This window comes from Giraffa tippelskirchi, chromosome X, assembly GCF_054371585.1.
Source record: "Giraffa tippelskirchi isolate mGirTip1 chromosome X, T2T-mGirTip1v1.2.pri, whole genome shotgun sequence".
In the NCBI taxonomy this organism is placed as follows: Eukaryota; Metazoa; Chordata; class Mammalia; order Artiodactyla; family Giraffidae; genus Giraffa; species Giraffa tippelskirchi.
In genome coordinates, this window is record NC_137289.1 from 77,845,485 (window position 1) to 77,865,331 (window position 19,847).

At 36.0% G+C, this 19,847-nt stretch overlaps 1 protein-coding gene across 5 annotated transcripts in view; it reads left to right on the forward strand.

Annotated features, from left to right (window-relative positions):
• The window catches only part of RPS6KA6 (ribosomal protein S6 kinase A6), a 202,411-nt gene that overhangs the window by 131,217 nt on the left and 51,347 nt on the right, over positions 1-19,847 (forward strand). For all 5 annotated transcript variants that reach the window (XM_081566554.1, XM_081566553.1, XM_081566555.1 and 2 more), the window contains 2 exons: positions 505-581; positions 2,701-2,818. In XM_081566554.1, coding sequence (XP_081422680.1) covers positions 505-581; positions 2,701-2,818 — 195 coding nt within the window. The remainder of the gene's footprint in view (positions 1-504; positions 582-2,700; positions 2,819-19,847) is intronic.

Below are 19,847 nucleotides of genomic sequence, written 5' to 3' on the forward strand. Positions count from 1 at the left end.
TAGATGTTAAAGGCACAGGCTCTAGAGTAAGTGCTCCACCACTCATTAGGTTTGTGATATCGGGCAAATTGCTTAACATTTGCCACAGTTTTCTCATTTTCAAAATGGAAAATATATCTATCTCATAGAGTCAGTGTCAGGGTTAAAATTCAATATTCTGTGTAGAATATATGAAGCTCTCTGTACATGTTGTTTTAAATTTTGATGTGTCTGATTTTTCTAGAAGGTGGAGTCAAAGTTCATTGAGGTCAGGGATCATATCTTAAAAAAGGATTTTTTTTGGTATCATTCATATTGCTTAATCGCCTTATTAGTAGTCACTTGCTGAATATTTGATAATTATAGAAAACTTTGCCTTTAAGTTAATTAATTTTGAAAAGATTAAAATGAGCTAAGTTTTTTAATTGTGAGCATTTGTGAGATTATTAGAAGCACAACTTTTTTTTAAATGACAAAACTGAGTTATACTGAGTAGTACCAGATAATGAGTATTTCCTTTCTCAGGTTCTTTTGCAACAAGGCTATGATGCTGCTTGTGATATTTGGAGTCTGGGAGTCCTTTTTTATACAATGTTGGCTGGGTAAGGAATTTATATATTCAAATTAATTCACATCATTATTTGAATTTCACTTGTATATTTTCATCTAGAAAGAGGACAGATGAAAATAACCTTAAGGAAAATGCTATCAATATTCTAAACTATTATATATTGTATACTTATAAAATTTAAAAAAACATAAGGTGTTTAATGAGGCATTATTTAGACACATGGTTAAAAGACTGTTCAACTGGAACTAAAACTTCTAAAAATAAAGCATATATTCTTATTTTGATATTTTATGTTTAAGTATATTACATTTTCAAAATGTTTACCTTAGCATAAAATCATTTCACAGTTCAACAGGTGCTTACCCACTGAGCTTGCTGATGTTATTTTTTTTAAGTACTTCAATTTTGTTTCTCTTGGCAGTAGAGATTCAGTGTGATTGAGCTTTATAACAAACCTACATAAAATAGTAACAGAATATTAAAATACAGAAACTACATGCAGATGTGTTAAAAGAATAAAGCAATACTAAAAAATGTACCTGTTGGATTATGTTGAATATTGTTAGTTTATAAATAATACAAGTACTATTTTACTCTTAATAATAAGTAGCACTTTTATTTAGAAGTAAAAATTTATAACTGTAGATAAAGGCTAGGTTTAACAAAGTCTAATGCATAAAATAGAATTTGAAGAATTTTAATGTAATCATAATGTCCTTAGGTAAGAATTTTTTAAAAAGACTATGTTGATGTGCTTAGTTGTGGCCGACTCTTTGCAACCCCATGGACTTTAGCCCACCAGGTTCCTTGGTCCATGGAGTTTTCCAGGCAAGAATACTGGAGTGGGTTGCCATTTCTTTCTCCAGCTTTAAAAAGGCATTTAGGCATAATTAAATATAAAGGTTGAGGGCAGGAGGAGAAGGGGACAACAGAGGATGAGATGGTTGGATGGCATCACTGACTCAATGGGCATGAGTTTGGGTAAATTCCGGGAGTTGGTGATGGACAGGAAGGCCTGACGTGCTGCAGTCCATGGGGTTGCAAAGAGTTGGACATGACTGAGCGACTGAACTGAACTGAACTGCACTGATAATTAAATATGCTTGCCATAGCAGAAGATTTATAAAGATAAGTTATGAAAATAGTGACTCCAAGTTATTATTGGCTTGATGATAATCACATATGTCAGTATATTCCATGTACTTTTAGATATGTGCAAAATATTTAGTGACAGACCACAGCAAGTGCTAAAGTTAAGAATAGCTAATGTTTGCATGTGAACAGCAGTGAGCAGTATTGGTTTCAAACCATTGGATACCATTTCTAGATAGCTACTTTCAAATATTTACTTTATGACTAAACCAAGCGTTTTGTGTGTATGTGCATAGGTATGTGTGTTTAGTGTTATCTCAACTATGAGAGAATTAACATATTAAGACATCTTCCTCATGCTTTTTAGCCATAAATCTTTCTACTCCCAAATCTGAATACCATTTTTAAAATGGTACCATTTGTTAAAATGGTACCATTTGTTAAAATGGTACCATTTGTTAAAATGGTACAAAAGTGACCACTTTTTGTCATTCTATAATAATTTTCTAAACCACTTTAACTTCATACAATGTATTTGTCTTCCTATCTGTGACTATTGATCCATGTAATAATTTTAATGGCTTTAATTTTTCTGTTATATTGATATATTTAACCAGTTTTTCATAGACGTTAATTAAAAATACTGTTACTTTGTTTTCACTGATAATACTGATAAATTTGAGCCAATTCAATAAATAAAATTACTTTCTTCATAGTAGATATATTTGGTTTGCTAACTTATGCCTGTGAATACAAAATTTGTGTTGATTTTCAGAATGTATTGTTACATACAACTACCTTTATTTTATTTTACACTGATTCACAGATCAAAGGTAAAAAAATAGATTCATATAGGCAAGACTTCATTTCATTATATAATTAATTAAGTTCATTGTTTGAAATGTAAAATTTTATATGAACAGTAAAGGAAAATTTTAGGTGATATTCTTAATTTGCTATAGTAAATATACGCTTATAGTTCTATACTCATCATTTTCAATTAGATTTAATATGTATGTTAGGCCCTCATGTATATTTAAATCGTTTTCTTTTAATAGCTGCACTCCATTTGCTAATGGGCCCAATGATACTCCTGAAGAGATATTGCTGCGTATAGGCAATGGAAATTTCTCTTTGCGTGGTGGAAACTGGGACAGTATTTCAGATGGAGCAAAGGTATAAATTATAAATATGTTTTGTTTTGTTGAACTGTTAATTGGTGAAATCTTTTAAGTTTATAGCCTAGTCTGCATTTGCAGAGTATCAGATGGTGTTTTATGTCAGTATTTGGGTTTTTTTTATATGAAATGTGAAGTATTTTTTAAAAATAGTTAAAATTAAGTTTCTTCTTATAACAGTTTAACAATGTCTTGGTTTGGAATAGTTTAGAGATTTATTTTTAAGTCAACTCACATATATGTGCAAATTGAAGGAGACGACAAAGGCTGACTTTTTTGCCATGCTTCTGGGATACATTTCTCTCTTATCAATCATATGTGATCAGGGAATAGAAACCAGTTTCAGTGTTAACCAAAAGCAAAACTGTAAATCTACTGAGGAAAAATACATAAAGCCAACTAAATTTGATTTCTGCATTTAGTGTGTTTTTGCATATCTTATCTTCTTTAGCACAGACATTGACTACTAATTATATAGGTGATTTTTATGTTACCTTATTCTTAGAGCATATACAAACTTTTTATCAGTTGCACCTAGATATTTGCAATTTATGGCTAAGAACTGTTCAGTAGAAATGTAGTACAAGCCACATATGTAATTTTAAAATTTCTAGTAGTCATGTTAAAAAACAAAAAGAAGCAGATGAAATTAATGTTAATAATATATTTTATCTAACCTGATATATCCAAAATATTTCATTTCAAAATTTTAAAAATTAGTGAGATTTTGAAGTCTATTTTGGTACTTCGTTTTCCAATTCTGGTGTGTATTTTATACTTATATCCCATCTGAACTTGGACTTACCTGCATTTTAAAAGTGCTTAATAGCCACATGTAGCTAGTGGCTACTGTTATTAGTAAAGTTTCAGAGTAACTGGCCTTATTTAATTTAGGGAAAAAATAATAGATCATGGCTTGATTACAAATTCTTACATTTATAATCTAAAAAATTTAAGTTTTAAAACAAAACCCCAAAGTTATCAGGATGTGTTTTATTGGGCCCCAAAGCTTTTAAGCTGCATTTTGAATTAGAAAACATTTTAAGACAGAAGGATTTGCTTGTATTTAATATCTGCTAATAATAAAACCTAATTATCTAAGGACATTAGTTAATCTGTAGGATATATTATGGAGTAAATCTTGTATCCTGATCATTGTAGAATAAGTAAATCAGGGATTTAGTTATCGTTACCTTTTAAACATTAGAAAAACAGAAACGGGATTGTGTTCAAATCTTAGCCATAACATAAGTGTACCGTGTGCTGTAGTAAAAGGAACACCTGATTGGAAGCCAAGAAAACTGAATGCTAGTTTTGATCTACTAACTAGCTTCCTCATTTTTCTCATCTGCAAAATTTGGGAATTAAATTCTCCCTTTGGTTCCTTTCAACTCCAAAATTTCATTTGTCAGATTTTGGTTTATAAAGTGATTGAATCTACTAACTATTCATTAAATACTGTATTTTCTAATCAGCCAGTTTGTGCGTCAGAAAGTACATTTTCCCAAGGAACAATTCTAATGTTTAAAGCTATACACATGAACCTCTTGTGCTCTTTAAAAAACAAACAAACAAAAAACTAGTTTTGGACTTCCCTGGTGTCCAGTGGTTAAGACTCTGCACTTCCACTGCAGAGGGAGTAGGTTCCATCCCTGCTAGGGAAACAAATCCCACATGCCACACAGTATGACCAAAAAAATGAAAAACAAAAAATTAAAAACAGTGATGCTAATGCTGAAATCTCTATATGCCAGTTGTACTTAGATTTTGGCTTTTCTATGTTTTGTGTGCTTTATGTTTTCGTCTGTCTAGTGCCTAAGGAATAATACATATTAAAATTCAATTTCATTCTCAACACTTGTTTTAGTCAGATATTCTGAAGAAATTAACATAGAAAAAATGTTGGAGGATATTGTCAAAATATTTCACAGGGTCTTTCATGTATTCCATTTTATGGATTAGATTGCTTTAGTTGTCTTTGGAATTTTTCTGAAAATGGTGGCATATTACTGAGCAAATGAGCTATATGAACTTTAAAGAATCTATACATTTTAACAATTCATTAATTTTCTTTTTTTTAAAACTTTTTATTTTGTATTGAAGTATAGCCAATTAGCAATGTTATAATAGTTTCAGGTGAACAGCAAAGGGACTCAGTCATAAATATACATGTGTCCATTCTCTTGCAAACTCCCCTCCCATCCAGGATGCCATATAACATTGATCAGAGTTCCATGTGTTATATATATAGTAGGATCTTGTTGGTTATCCATTTTAAATGTACTTTACCTAATAAATTTTTTTTCTGTTTTAAATTAGTAATGAAGGTAAGCTATTGTTCAGTTACCCATCATGCCTTACACTACTACTATCCTTAAGGTGGGAAAATTGTAACATTTACTGTTACCTCATGACAATTATTTTACTTAATTATAGTTCCTTGCAAGTTATTTTTCCCTTTCCAATGCTTTTCTTGACGTTGGTGACTACCACTACCAGAAGCATATAAAAGATGATTCTGTTTGCCTCCCATCCATGCATAGTTCCTAGACTTTGTTCATTGAGTTAAGGGAAACTAGAAGTGGGTTGGGGGAGAAGTGGAGGTCATGTTAGCTTTATATGTCTTATTGCTACAATAGTTTAAGCTTTGAGAACATTGCCATAGCTGCTTCCCTTTTTTTAAACAGTGAGGACAAATAAGAATTAAGAAAACAAAAAAGTAGAAGAGGCAAGAGAGTAATAAAATTTTCATGGTGTCACTACATATTAAAAATAAACACAATAATACCTGATTAATTATAAGGAATTTCTATCTAAATTTTATAATACTTTAAATAGATAAAATGTTACTTATTTCAAGTGCATATACCCTTGACTAAAAAATAATTTCTCAGTAGAAGTTCTTGTAGTTTAATTTATGGCTTCCTCTCTTGTCTTCTTTATTTTATTTTATTTTATTTTATTCTATTTTAGTTGGGGGCTAATTACTTTACAATATTGTAGTAGTTTTTGCCATACATTGACATGGATCAGCCATGGGTTTACATGTGTCCCCTTCCTGGACCCCCCTCCCACCTCCCTCCACATCCCATCCCTCTAGGTCATCCCATTGCCCCAGTCCTGAGCATTTGTCTCATGCATCGAACATGGAATGGAGTTCTGTTTCACATATGGTAATATACATGTTTCAATGCTATTCTCTCAGAACGTCCCACCCTCACCTTCTCCCTCAGAGTCCATAAGACTGTTCTATGCATCTGTGTCTCTTATTCTGTCTTGCATATAGGGTTATCGTTACCATCTTTCAAATTCCATATATATGCATTAGTATACGGTATTGTTGTTTTTCTTTCTGGCTTACTTCACTCTGTATAATGGGCTCCAGTTTCATCCATCTCAATAGAACAGATTCAAATGTATTTTTTTTTAATGACTGAGTAATATTCCATTGTGTATGTGTACCACAGCTTCCTTCTCCATTCGTCTGCTGATGGACATCTAGGTTGCTTCCATGTCCTGGCTATTGTAAACGGTGCTGCGATGAACATTGGGGTACACGTGTCTCTTTCAATTCTGGTTTCCTCGGTGTGTATGACCAGCAGTGAGATTGCTGGGTCATATGGCAGTTCTATTCCCAGTTTTTTAAGAAATCTCCACACTGTTCTCCATAATGGCTGTACTAGTTTGCATTCCCACCAACAGTGTAAGAGGGTTCCCTTTTCTCCACACCCTCTCCAGCATTTATTGCTTGTAGACTTTTGGATAGCAGCCATTCTGACTAGCGTGAAATGGTACCTCATTGTAGTTTTGATTTGCATTTCTCTAATAATGAGTGATGTTGAGCATCTTTTCATGTGTTTGTTCGCCATGTGTCTGTCTTCTTTGGAGAAATGTCTGTTTAGTTCTTTGGCCCATTTTTTGATTGGGTCATTTATTTTTCTGGAATTCAGCTGCAAGAGTTGCTTGTATATTTTTGAGGTTAATTGTTTGTCTGTTGCTTCATTTGCTATTATTTTCTCCCATTCTGGAGGCTGTCTTTTCACCTTGCTTATAGTTTACTTTGTTGTGCAAAAGCTTTTAATTTTAATTAGATCCCATTTGTTTATTTTTGCTTTTCTTTCCAATATTCTGGGAGGTGGGTCATGGAGGATCCTGCTGTGATTTATGTCGGAGAATGTTTTGCCTATGTTTTCCTCTAGGAGTTTTATAGTTTCTGGTCTTATGTTTAGATCTTTAATCCATTTTGAGTTGATTTTTGTGTATGATGTTAGGAAGTGTTCTAGTTTCATTCTTTTACAAATGGTTGACCAGTTTTCCCAGCACCACTTGTTAAAGAGATTGTCTTTTCTCCATTGTATATTCTTGCCTCCTTTGTCGAAGATAAGGTGTCCGTAGGTGTGTGGGTTTATCTCTGGGCTTTCTATTTTGTTCCATTGATCTATATTTCTATCTTTGTGCCAGTACCATACTGTCTTGATGACTGTGGCTTTGTAGTAGAGCCTGAAGTCAGGCAGGTTGATTCCTCCAGTTCCATTCTTCTTTCTCAAGATTTCCTTGGCTATTCGAGGTTTCTTATATTTCCATACAAATTGTGAAATAATTTGTCCTAGTTCTGTGAAAAATGCCATTGGTAGCTTGATAGGGGTTGCATTGAATCTGTAGATTGCTTTGGGTAGTATACTCATTTTCACTATATTAATTCTTCCAATCCATGAACACGGTATATTTCTCCATCTGTTTGTGTCCTCTTTGATTTCCTTCATAAGTGTTTTATAGTTTTCTATATATAAGTCTTTTGTTTCTTTAGGTAGATATATTCCTAAGTATTTTATTCTTTTTGTTGCAATGGTGAATGGTATTGTTTTCTTAATTTCTCTTTCTGTTTTCTCATTATTGGAGTATAGGAATGCAAGGGATTTCTGTGTGTTAATTTTATATCCTGCAACTTTACTATATTCATTTATTAGCTCTAGTAATTTTCTGGTAGAATATTTAGGGTTTTCTATGTAGAGGATCATGTCATCTGCAAACAGTGAGAGTTTTACTTCTTCTTTTCCTATCTGGATTCCTTTTATTTCTTTTTCAGCTCTGATTGCTGTGGCCAAAACTTCCAAAACTATGTTGAATAATAGTGGTGAAAGTGGGCATCCTTGCTTTGTTCCTGACTTTAGGGGAAATGCTTTCAATTTTTCACCATTGAGGATAATGTTTGCTGTGGGTTTGCCATATATAGCTTTTATTATGTTGAGGTATGTTCCTTCTATTCCTGCTTTCTGGAGGGTTTTTATCATAAATGGATGTTGAAGTTTTTCAAAGGCTTTTTCTGCATCTATTGAGATAATCATATGGTTTTTATCTTTCAATTTGTTAATGTGGTGTATTACCTTGATTGATTTGCAGATGTTAAAGAAACCTTGCATTTCTGGGATAAAGCCCACTTGGTCATGATGTATGGTCTTTTTAATATGATGTTGGATTCTGTTTGCTAGAATTTTATTAAGGATTTTTGCATCTATGTTCATCAGTGATATTGGCCTGTAATTTTCTTATTTTGTGGCATCTTTGTCTGGTTTTGGAATTAGGGTGATGGTGGCCTCATAGAATGAGTTTGGAAGTTTACCAACTTCTGCAATTTTCTGGAAGAGTTTGAGTAGGATAGGTGTTAGCTCTTGTCTAAATTTTTGCTAGAATTCCGCTGTGAAGCCGTCTGGTCCTGGGCTTTTGTTTGCTGGCAGATTTCTGATTACAGTTTCGATTTCCGTGCTTGTGATGGGTCTGTTAAGGTCTTCTATTTCTTCCTGGCTCAGTTTTAGAAAGTTATACTTTTCTAAGAATTTGTGCATTTCTTCCAAGTTGTCCATTTTATTGGCATATAGCTGTTGTAGTAGTCTCTTATGATCGTTTGTATTTCTGTGGAGTCTGTTGTGATCTCTCCATTTCCATTTCTAATTTTGTTGATCTGATTCTTCTCCCTTTGTTTCTTGATGAGTCTGGCTAATGGCTTGTCAATTTTGCTTATTTTCTCGAAAAACCAGCTTTTAGTTTTGTTGATTTTTGCTATGGTCTCTTTTGTTTCTTTTGCATTTATTTCTGCCCTAATTTTTAAGATTTCTTTCCTTCTACTAACCCTGGGGTTCTTCATTTCTTCATTCTCTAGTTGCTTTAGGTGTAGAGTTAGTTGATTTATTTGATTTTTTTCTTGTTTCTTGAGGTACGCCTGTATTGCTATGAACCTTCCCCTTAGCATTGCTTTTACAGTGTCCCATAGGTTTTGGGTTGTTGTGTTTTCATTTTAATTCGTTTCTATGCATAATTTGATTTCTTTTTTAATTTCTTCTGTGATTTGTTGGTTATTCAGAAGCGTGTTGTTTAGCCTCCATATGTTGGAATTTTTAATAGTTTTTTTTTCCTGTAATTGAGGTCTAATCTTACTGCATTGTGGTCAGACAAGATGGCTGGGATGATTTCAGTTTTTTTGAATTTACGAAGGCTAGATTTATGGCCCAGGATGTGATCTATCCTGGAGAAAGCTCCGTGTGCACTTGAGAAAAAGGCGAAATTGATTGTTTTGGAGTGGAAAGTCCTGTAAATGTCAATTAAATCTAACTTGTCTTTTGTATCATTTAAAGTTTGTGTTTCCTTGTTAATTTTCTGTTTAGTTGATCTATCCATATGTGTGAGTGGAGTATTAAAGTCTCCCACTATTATTGTGTTATTGTTAATTTCCCCTTTCATGCTTGTTAGTATTTGCCTTATATATTTCGGTGCTCCTATGTTGGGTGCATATATATTTATAATTGTTACACCTTCTTCTTGGATTGATCCTTTGATCATTATGTAGTGTCCTTCTTTGTCTTTTTTCACAGCCTTTATTTTAAAGTCTATTTTATCTGAAATGAGTATTGCAACTCCTGCTTTCTTTTGGTCTCCGTTTGCATGAAATATGTTTTGCCATCCCTTCACTTTCAGTCTCTTTGTGTCCCTAGTTTTGAGGTGGGTCTCTTCTAGACAGCATATATAGGGGTCTTGTTTTTGTATCCATTCAGCCAGTTGAGGGCATTTGGTTGGGGCATTCAACCCATTTACATTTAAGGTAATTATTGATAAGTATGATCCCGGTGCCATTTACTTTGTTGTTTTGAGTTCGTGTTTAAACATCCTTTCTGTGTTTCCTGTTTAGAGAAGATCCTTTAGCATTTGTTGGAGAGCTGGTTTGGTGGTGCTGAATTCCCTCAGCTCTTGCTTGTCTGTAAAGCTTTTGAATTCTCCTTCATATCTGAATGAGATCCGTGCTGGGTACAGTAATCTGGGTTGTAGGTTATTCTCTTTCATTCCTTTAAGTATGTCCTGCCATTCCCTTCTAGCCTGAAGAGTTGCTATTGAAAGATCAGCTGTTATCCTTATGGGGATCCCCTTTTGTGTTATTTGTTGTTTTTCCTTGCTGCTTTTAATATTTGTTCTTTGTGTTTGATCTTTGTTAATTTGATTAATATGTGTCTTGGGGTGTTTCGCCTTGGGTTTATCCTGTTTGGGACTCTCTGGGTTTCTTGGACTTCTGTCACTATTTCCTTCCTCATTTTAGGGAAATTTTCAACTATTATCTCCTCGAGTATTTTTTCATGGCCTTTCCTTTTATCTTCTTCTTCTGGGACTCCTATGATTCGAATGTTGGGACGTTTCATATTGTCCCAGAGGTCCCTGAGGTTTTCCTCATTTCTTTTGATTCTTTTTTCTTTTTTCCTCCCTGCTTCATTTATTTCCATCATTCTATCTTCTATCTCACTTATCCTATCTTCTGCCTCCGTTATTCTACTGTTGGTTCCCTCCAGAGTGTCTTTTAGCTCCTTTATTTTATTATTCATTATATATTGACTCCTTTTTATTTCTTCCAGGTCCTTGATAAACATTTCTTGCATTTTCTCAATCCTTGTCTCCAGGCTATTTATCTGTAACTCCATTTGCTTTCAGGATTTTGGATCATTTTTATTATCATTATTCTAAATTCTTTTTCAGATAGATTCCCAATCTCCTCCTCTTTTGTTTGGTTTTGTGGGCATTTCTCATTTTCCTTTACTTGCTGAGTATTTCTCTGCCTTTTCATCTTGTTTAGATTGCTGTGTTTGGGGTGGCCTTTCTGTATTATGGTAGTTTGTGGTTCCTCTTTATTGTGGAGGTTCCTCACTGTGGGTGGGGTTGGACGGGTGGTTGTCAAGGCTTCCTGGTTGGGGGAGCTTGTGTCGGTGTTCTGGTGGGTGGAGCTGGATCTCTTCTCTCTAGAGTGCAATGGAGTGTCCAGTATTGTGTTTTGAGATGTCTATGGATTTGGTGTGCCTCTGGGCAGCCTGTATATTGATGATCAGGGCTATGTTCCTGCATTGCTGGAGAATTTGCATGGTATGTCTTGCTCTGGAACTTATTGGCTCCTGGGTGGAGCTTACTTTCAGTGCATATGTGGAGGCTATTGGATGATCTCTTATTAATTAATGTTTCCCCTGGCTTTCAGTCTTATTCTTGCAGTAACCTCAAGACTTCTCCATCCATACAGCATCAATAATAAAACTTTTAGGTTAATGGTGAAATGATTCTCCACAGTGACGGATCCCCAGAAAGGTTCACTGAGTTACATGGAGAGGTGAAGTTTGGGGGGGTACTGTTGAGGTGACCAGGAGGGGAAGAGGGGGACTCAAACGTGGAGAGAGCAGTCTAGCCAGTAAGCACTTCCCTCTGTGCTTTCCACAGTCTGGAACCCTCAGAGCGGTTCACAGAGATACATAGAGAGGGGGAGGAAGGTAATAGAGGTGAGCATGAATAGAAAGGGAAGAATCAAGAGGGGAGAGAGAGATCTGGGCAGTATTCTGTTCCCGAAGTGTTCTCCGGTACCCAGAACACCCTCAGAGATTCACAGAATTGGGTTGAGAAGAGAAGGAGGAGGGTGGGAGATAGAGGTTCCCTGGGGGAGAAGAAAGAACGTCAATAGGGGGAGAGAGTAATCAAGCCAGTAATCACACTCCTGAGTAAAAATGGGTCCTAAAGATTGGGTTCTTAAATGTACAAAATTGATATCAAATATGTAAAACAAAGATTAAAAATCTAGAGTAGAGGTTAGACTCTTATAAACAAACAATATAAAAAAATAAAAAAAGGAAACAGTGTAAAAAGAAAAAAACAGTAAAACAGTAAAAAAAAAAAAAAAAGAAACAGTAGAAAAAGTAAAACAGGAAAAAAACAGTAAAAAAAAAAGAAACCACAAAAGGTATAAGATATATGTATGCAGTTTGCTTTAAAAATAGGGTTTTTGGTTTTTTTTTGCAAGGTAATAGTGGGTTATGAAAATGAAAGTTAAGGTGTAATAGAGGACTTATAGAAAAAAGAAAGATAAAAAAATTTTTTTAAAAAAATTTAAAAAAAATGATAATAGTAAAAATATATATCCCGGACTTTCTCTGGAGCTGAGTGGTGTGGGGTCTGTTAAGTTTCAGATAGATCCTTGTTCCTGCTTATACTTTTCAAGATCTGTAGGCCCCTTTCACCCACTCCAGTATTCTTGCCTGGAGAATCCCAGGGACGGCGGAGCCTGGTGGGCTGCCGTCTATGGGGTCGCACAGAGTCGGACACGACTGAAGCGACTTAGCAGCAGCAGCAGCAACAGCAGGCCCCTTTCGATGCAGTCAGTGTTAACTACAGGGATTTTAATCTGTTGGCCTGTCATTTCCAAGGCGCTTCCCTCTGTTTCTTTGGCTTCTGTTTGGAGGTCTCTTCAGTATCTAATTTCCGCCCTGCCACAAAGGGGCAGAGGTGGTCTCTTTATGTTCGCTTGTTCAGTCGTGCTGTGGGGAGGGAGGAACACTGCAAACCTATATCACTGGCGTGTGTGTGGTGAGCTCACAGTGTCTTGGCCGCACTGGGTTTGCCCCCGCTCACGGCGTGTGTGCTTTCCCCATCTACCCTGCTCAGGCTTCAGGTTACTCTGCCGGGGAGTGGGCCCTGAGATGCGTGCACTTCCCAGGTCTAAGCCGCTCAGGTTCAGGCTGCCGGTTACTCCACAAAGGCACAGACTTGGTTGCTCCTGCAGTTTGTGCCATTCCTGGTCGGAGCAGCTCAGGCAGCCAGGAGTTTGGCGAGCGCACTCTCCCCTGTTGGGGCGGTGCGGCTTATCACCTCCCTGGTCTCCGCCTCAGTTTACAGGCACGCCCGGCTCCAGTGTGCTTTGTGTGGGTTCTGGGGAGCTGGTCTCTGGCTGCGACCCTCCCGGCAGCTGTCGACCCTCCGGGATCTCAGACAGTCTTTGCTTAGAAACTGGAAGCCTGTTTGCAGATTGGTAGGGGGTGCCCTCTCTGGGGCCGAGTTTGCCCCTTTCCGGCTCTGGCTGCCCCCACCTGTCTGCTGTGTCCAGCGGGGGATGGGGCGGTCCACAGCCGGCTAGCTCTCCTCTGGTATCGCTCAGTCCTTTGTTCTGTAAGCGGACCGGCAGTGCCTTAGATTTGAGCTTTTCGCGGGATAGTTCTCTCTCTCTGGCTGTCCCACAGTTTAGGTTACTATCTCATGTTAGCTCCCTCAGATTTCCCTCAGGGCGTTTGGGCCCAGTCCTTACCCTAGGCAGTGCCGCCCGCTCCTCTCCGTTCAGCCCCCACTTGCTGGTGGCGGCTGCGAGCGTCTGGGGTTCTTTGCTGGGAGTTGCCTTTAGGCACATAATCTGTGGGTTTTATTTATTTTCTCTCCCAGTTATGTTGCCCTCTGAGATTCGAAATCTTCCCCCAAACCCGCTGGTGAGAGGGTTTCCTGGTGCTTGGAAATTTCTCCTCTTTTACAACTCCCTCCCCGGGACGGGTCTCCGTCCCTAACTCTTTTGTCTCTCTTTTTATCTTTTATAATTTCTCCTACCTCCTTTTGAAGATAATGCACTGTCTTTGTGGATGCCTGACGTCCTCTGCCAGCATTCAGAAGTAGTTTTGTGAAGTTTGCTCAGCGTTCAGATGTTCTTTCGATAAATTTGTGGAGGAGAGTGTGGTCTCCCCATCCTATTCCTCCGCCATCTTAGCCCCACCTCCTCTCTCTTGTCCTCTTAAAAAGAGCAGCTTGAATTTTTCCTCAACTGTGTTCCTGTTACTGTATTTTGTGTACTTTTTTGGAGTATTAGTACTTAATCACATTCTCCCTGGCTCTACCTTCATTTGAATATTTTTGTTTTTCCCACTCAGGGAGCTTTAAATGTTGTATAAACTTTTGCATTGCCTAGCATAGTAGATACTTAATTGAATACTCTTTTCACAAGCTATTTAGTCTTTCTTCAGATATACCTTCCATTGTTAATTTACACTGTAAGATTGTTTTGTCTAATATGTAAATATAAATTATTTCTTATTGTGAATGGCTGTAAATTTGAAATAAGTAGTCTGGTTTTATGTAAATATTTCTTTTCTATTTTGTTTTGAAGTTGCTTTTAAGTGAAGTGTTTTGTTCATGTGTTTATAAGTCATAGATTTCTAGAGCTAGATGGCATGTGGTCCATCATTTTGCATATAGATAAACAAAGATGTGTAGAATTTATCTTTTCCATAGTCATACACTGAGTGGCATAGCTGGAATTGATTTTCAGTCCAGTATTCTTTTCAGTCTACCACATACTGGGGAAGATTTCCTGGAGGAAGAAAGACTTAAATGGCTTAGCTTCTGTGGATGGAATGAAGAAAAAAGAGGTTTATAACCCTTTAATAGTAGAAGGCTCAGAAGAAAGGTGTTATTGTTCACACACTTCTGTTCTTAGAAGTTAAGAAATACTTAGAAATTAAGTATGCCAAAGCTGGTTATTTATTGCTTAATCTATATTGCATAGCAGCTTTGCAGTTAAAACACTATATTGAAATATAAGACCAGACACTATAAAACTCCTAGAGGAAAACCTAGGCAGAACACTCTTTCACATAAATTCCAACAAAATCTTTTTTTGATCCACCTCACAGAGTAATGAAAATAAAAAATAAATGGGATCTAATTAAACTTAAAAGCCTTTACACAGCAAAGGAAACCATAAGCAAAAAAGAAAAAAAGAAAAAAGACCACTCTCAGAAGGGGAGAAAATGTTTGCAAACAAAGCAACTGATAAGGGATTAATCTCCAAAATATACGAACAGCTCATGCAGCTAAACATCAAAAAATGAACTAATCAATATAAAAAAAAATCAAAAAATGGGTGAAAGATAAGTCAATAAGTAGACATTTCTCTGAAGAGGACATACAGATGATCAAAAAGAACATGGAAATATGCTCAACATCACTAATTATTAGAGAAATGCAAATCAAAACTCTAATGAAGTATCACCTCACGCCAGTCAGAATGACCATCATCAAAAAATCTACAAGCAATAGTACTGGAGAGGGTGTGGAGAAAAGGGAATCCTCTTACAGTGTGGGTGGGAATGTAAATTGGTACAGCCACCATAGAGAACAGTATGGAGGTTCCTTTAAAAACTAAAAATGGGACTACTATATCACCTAGCAATCCCACTCCAGGGCATATACCCAGAGAACACTGTAACTCGAAAAAATAGATGCACTGCAGTGTTCATTGCAGCACTATTTATTATAAGTAGGACATGGAAGCAACCTAAATGTCCATCAACAAAAGAATTGATAAAGAAGCAGTGGTACGTATATACAATGGAATATTGCTCAGCCATAAAAAAGAACAAAATGGTTGCATTTGCAGCAACATGGATATACCTAGAGATTGTCATACTGAGCAAAGTCAGAGAAAGACAAACATCATATGATATTGCTTCAATGTGGAATCTTTAAAAAGGAACACAAATGAATTCATTTGCAAAACAGAAATAGAGTCACAGATGTAGAAAACAAACTTACAGTTACCAGAGGATAAGGAGGGGAGGGGTAAACTGAGAGACCAGAGTTAACATATATACTTTACTATATATAAAATAGATAACTAATAAGAACCTGCCATATAGCACAGGGAACTCGACTCAATACTCTGTAATGTCCTAAATAGGGAAGGAATCTTAAAAAAAAAGATTGGATATATGTATATGTTTAAATGAATCACTTTGCTGTACACATGAAACTAACACATTTTCAATCAACTATACTCCAATAAAAACAACAACAAAACACTCTATTGAAATCCTTCTAGAACTTCTAGCACTACAGCTTTCAACCACCTCATGCCAAATTATACAAAAGACTACCATGTCTAAACAAACCTAGGGAGATGCCCTAGCAAATTCAGTAATTAGAATTATATTCTTAGATTTATTTTGAAGGATAATTACTTGTTGTTACCTGTAATCAAGGCAAAAAGTGTTACTTATGTATGAAACTCAGTCTTTTATACTGAGGAAGAATGAATTGTAATACCTTTGACCAAAGTGAAATGCTTGCAGTATAATTAGTAATAACTGCAATGAAAATAATGGTTTATCTCAGTCACATGATTAAAATTGAAAGAGAAATGATGAATTACTAATCAGTAGTTTCCAAACTTTAATGAATTTGCCACCTAAGTACTGTGAGAAGAATAGGGAAATTGCTATTCTCCTGTATTAGTGTTTGTTCAAAGAATTTGGAGTTTAACTTTTACTTAAAATAAGTATAAAAAATAAGAAATCTTTAAATCTAGGTTAGATTTAGTTAATTATTTTAATAAATAATAGCTTTCTTCCAATAAGATTGTCCAACTAAATACCCAGGTGATTATATTTAAGTGATCATTCTTGTCATAGCTCGATATCTTTTTTCAAACTGTCCAGCAGTACTATATTTACTTTGAAAAAAGTGGAAAATTATCCATGTGGAAGTGACAGATTTTTGTGAACTGTGGGTGAGGTCATTTTCCTCTAAGCTATCAAGAAAATTCAGTGAATATTACTTAAGACAATGACAATTTTGTTCTTTCATTTATCATCCATTTTCTTGTTATTCTGTCAAAGAAAGAGGTTATAAAGAAATAAGAAATGAGATAGATTAAATCCTATTAAAACTACTTCAAGTTATTTAAAAGAAAGTAGCAAAATGTTGATACTTATACTGTGAAGCCATTTGATATCATAAATTAATCAACATTCTGGTCTTTCCAAGGAAACAATAATTATAATGTTTTATAAGCATTTAGGGCATGACTGTATTTACTGCATTTTCATTTAAGGTGAATGAATTCACCTCGCTTTTGGAAATCAGTCCTTGTCTCCAAATATAAATTTATAATCTCAGTTTTATATAACTTAGCTGAATGTTACCCCAGAAGTAATTATATCCTTTTTGTTTTAGCAAGATTCACCATACATCATAGTTTGCTTGGAACACTCCTGGTTTGTGCATTTGGCTCTCAACTTTACTCTTCTGGATAACAAAGTATATGACCATCCACTTTAACTGTCTTTAATTTCAGTTAAATTTTTTCAGTGAATATAAAATAGTTAGAATTTGTTATGAAAAAAATGATATTTTTCCTGAGGGATTTTGATATCTTCCATGAATACTTACTTAGTTCTATGAACATTTAGCCCTTATTGTGCATACATGATAGTTATTACTTTAAAAAGAAAATAGTTATTAATCATGTAAAGTTCAGACATCAATACAGTATTGAGTTTAATAGGGGAGATTGAGAAGTAGGATACTTTAGTACTTACGAGCCAGACTCTGGCTGACTGGATGCATATCCTTACTGGTTATGTGTTACATACTTACTAGCTATGTGACCTTGAGAATGGTACTTAATTAACCTCTCTCTGTCTCAGTTTTCATATCTGTAAAGTGATGAGAGTAATAGTATCTACCTCAGGGTTTATGAAAATTTACCAGGTTTATATGTGTGGCACATAATCTTAATAAGTGTTCAATTAGTATTACCTGATATTAAGAATGTATAAAGCACTATGATGACCAAATATTAATCTTTGAATAATTTGTTAGCAATGAAAACCTTAATAAGTAAAATGAAAGCCATAGTAGTATATTTTAATATTTCAGTTCAGTTCAGTTCGGTCGCTCAGTCATGTCCGACTCTTTGCGACCCCATGAATTGCAGTACGCCAGGCCTCTCTGTCCATCACCAACTCCCGGAGTCTACCCAAACCCATGTCCATCGAGTTGGTGATGCCATCCAACCATCTCATCCTCTGTCGTCCCCTTCTCCTCCTGCCCCCAATCCTTCCCAGCATTAGGGTCTTTTCCAATGAGTCAATTCTTCGCAGGAGATGGCCAAAGTATTGGAGTTTCAGCTTCAACATCAGTCCTTCCAATGAACACCCAGGATTGATCTCTTTTAGGATGGATTGATTGGATCTCCTTGCAGTCCAAGGGACTCTCAAGAGTCTTCTCCAACACCACAGTTCAAAAGCATCAATTCTGTGGCGCTCAGCTTTCTTCACCGTCCAACTCTCACATCCATACATGACCACTGGAAAAACCATAGCCTTGACTAGATGGACTTTTGTTGGCAAAGTAATGTCTCTGCTTTTAAATATGCTATCTAGGTTGGCCATAACCTTCCTTCCAAGGAGTAAACGTCTTTTAATTTCATGGCTGCAATCACCATCAGCAGTGATTTTGGAGCCCAAAAAAATAAAGTCTGACACTGTTTCCACTGTTTCCCCATCTATTTCCCATGAAGTGGTGGTACCAGATGCCATGATCTTAGTTTTCTGAACGTTGAGCTTTAAGCCAACTTTTTCACTCTCCTCTTTCACTTTCATCAAGAGGTTTCTTAGTTCTTCTTCACTTGCTGCCATAAGGGTGGTGTCATCCGCATATCTGAGGTTATTGATATTTCTCCCGGCAATCTTGATTCTAGCTTGTGCTTCATCCAGCCCAGCATTTCTCATGATGTACTCTGCATATAAGTTAAATAAGCAGGGTGACAATATATAGCCTTGACGTACTCCTTTTCCTATTTGGAACCAATCTGTTGTTCCATGTCCAGTTCTAACTGTTGCTTCCTGACCTGCATACAGGTTTCTCAAAAGACAGGTCAGATGGTCTGATATTCCCATCTCTTTCAGAATTTTCCACAGTTTATTGTGATCCACACAGTCAAAGGCTTTGCATAGGCCCATATCCTAAAATTCTTTTTCATTCTCTCACTATCACTACCTATAACTTTCAATAAACCCTGGAAATCCACAGGAAAGTACAACAGCTTTAGCGATGAGCAGAGTAGTGTTTTTTATTTTTAAATTTTGGTATGTATAGTTAATTTATTGTTGAAACACACCTTGATAAGTGAGAATAGATGAACGTATTCTTTTGGGCTACAGCATTGATTTTTTTTGTAGAACTCCATTGTATGTATGTATGTAGCCTTTTTAAAAAATCTTTATTGGAAGATAGAGTTGCTGTTGCTGAACAACAACTAATAGTTGCTTTATAATGTTGTATTGCTTTCTGCTGTACAACAAAGTGAATCAGCTATGCATATACACATATTTCCTCTTTTTTTAAATTTCTTTCCCATTTAGGTCACCACAGAGTATTTTCCTGTGATACTTGTTTTCGTTATTCAGTCACTAATTCATGTCTGACTCTTTGTGACCCCATGGACTGCAGCACGTTAGTCTTCCCTGTTCTTCACTATCTCTCAGAGTTGGCTCAAATTCATGTCCACTGAGTCGGTGATGCTATCTAACCATCTCATCCTCTGCTGCCTCCTTCTCCTTTTGACTTCAGTCTTTCCCAGCATCAGGGTCTTTTCCAGTGAGTCATCTCTTCAAATCAGGTGGCCAAAGTATTACAGCTTAAGCTTCAGCATTAGTCCTTCCAATGAATATTCAGGACTGATTTCCTTTAGGATTGAATGGTTTGATCTCCTTGCAGTCCAAGGAACTCTCAAGAGCCTTCTTCAACACAAGTTGAAAGCTTCAATTCTTCAGCATTCAGCCTTCTCTATGGACCAACTCTCACATCCATACATGTTTACTGGAAAAACCATTGCTTTGACTATGTGGACCTTTGTCAGCAAAGTGATATCTCTGCTTTTTAATATTCTGTCTATGTTTGTCATAGTTTTCCTTCAA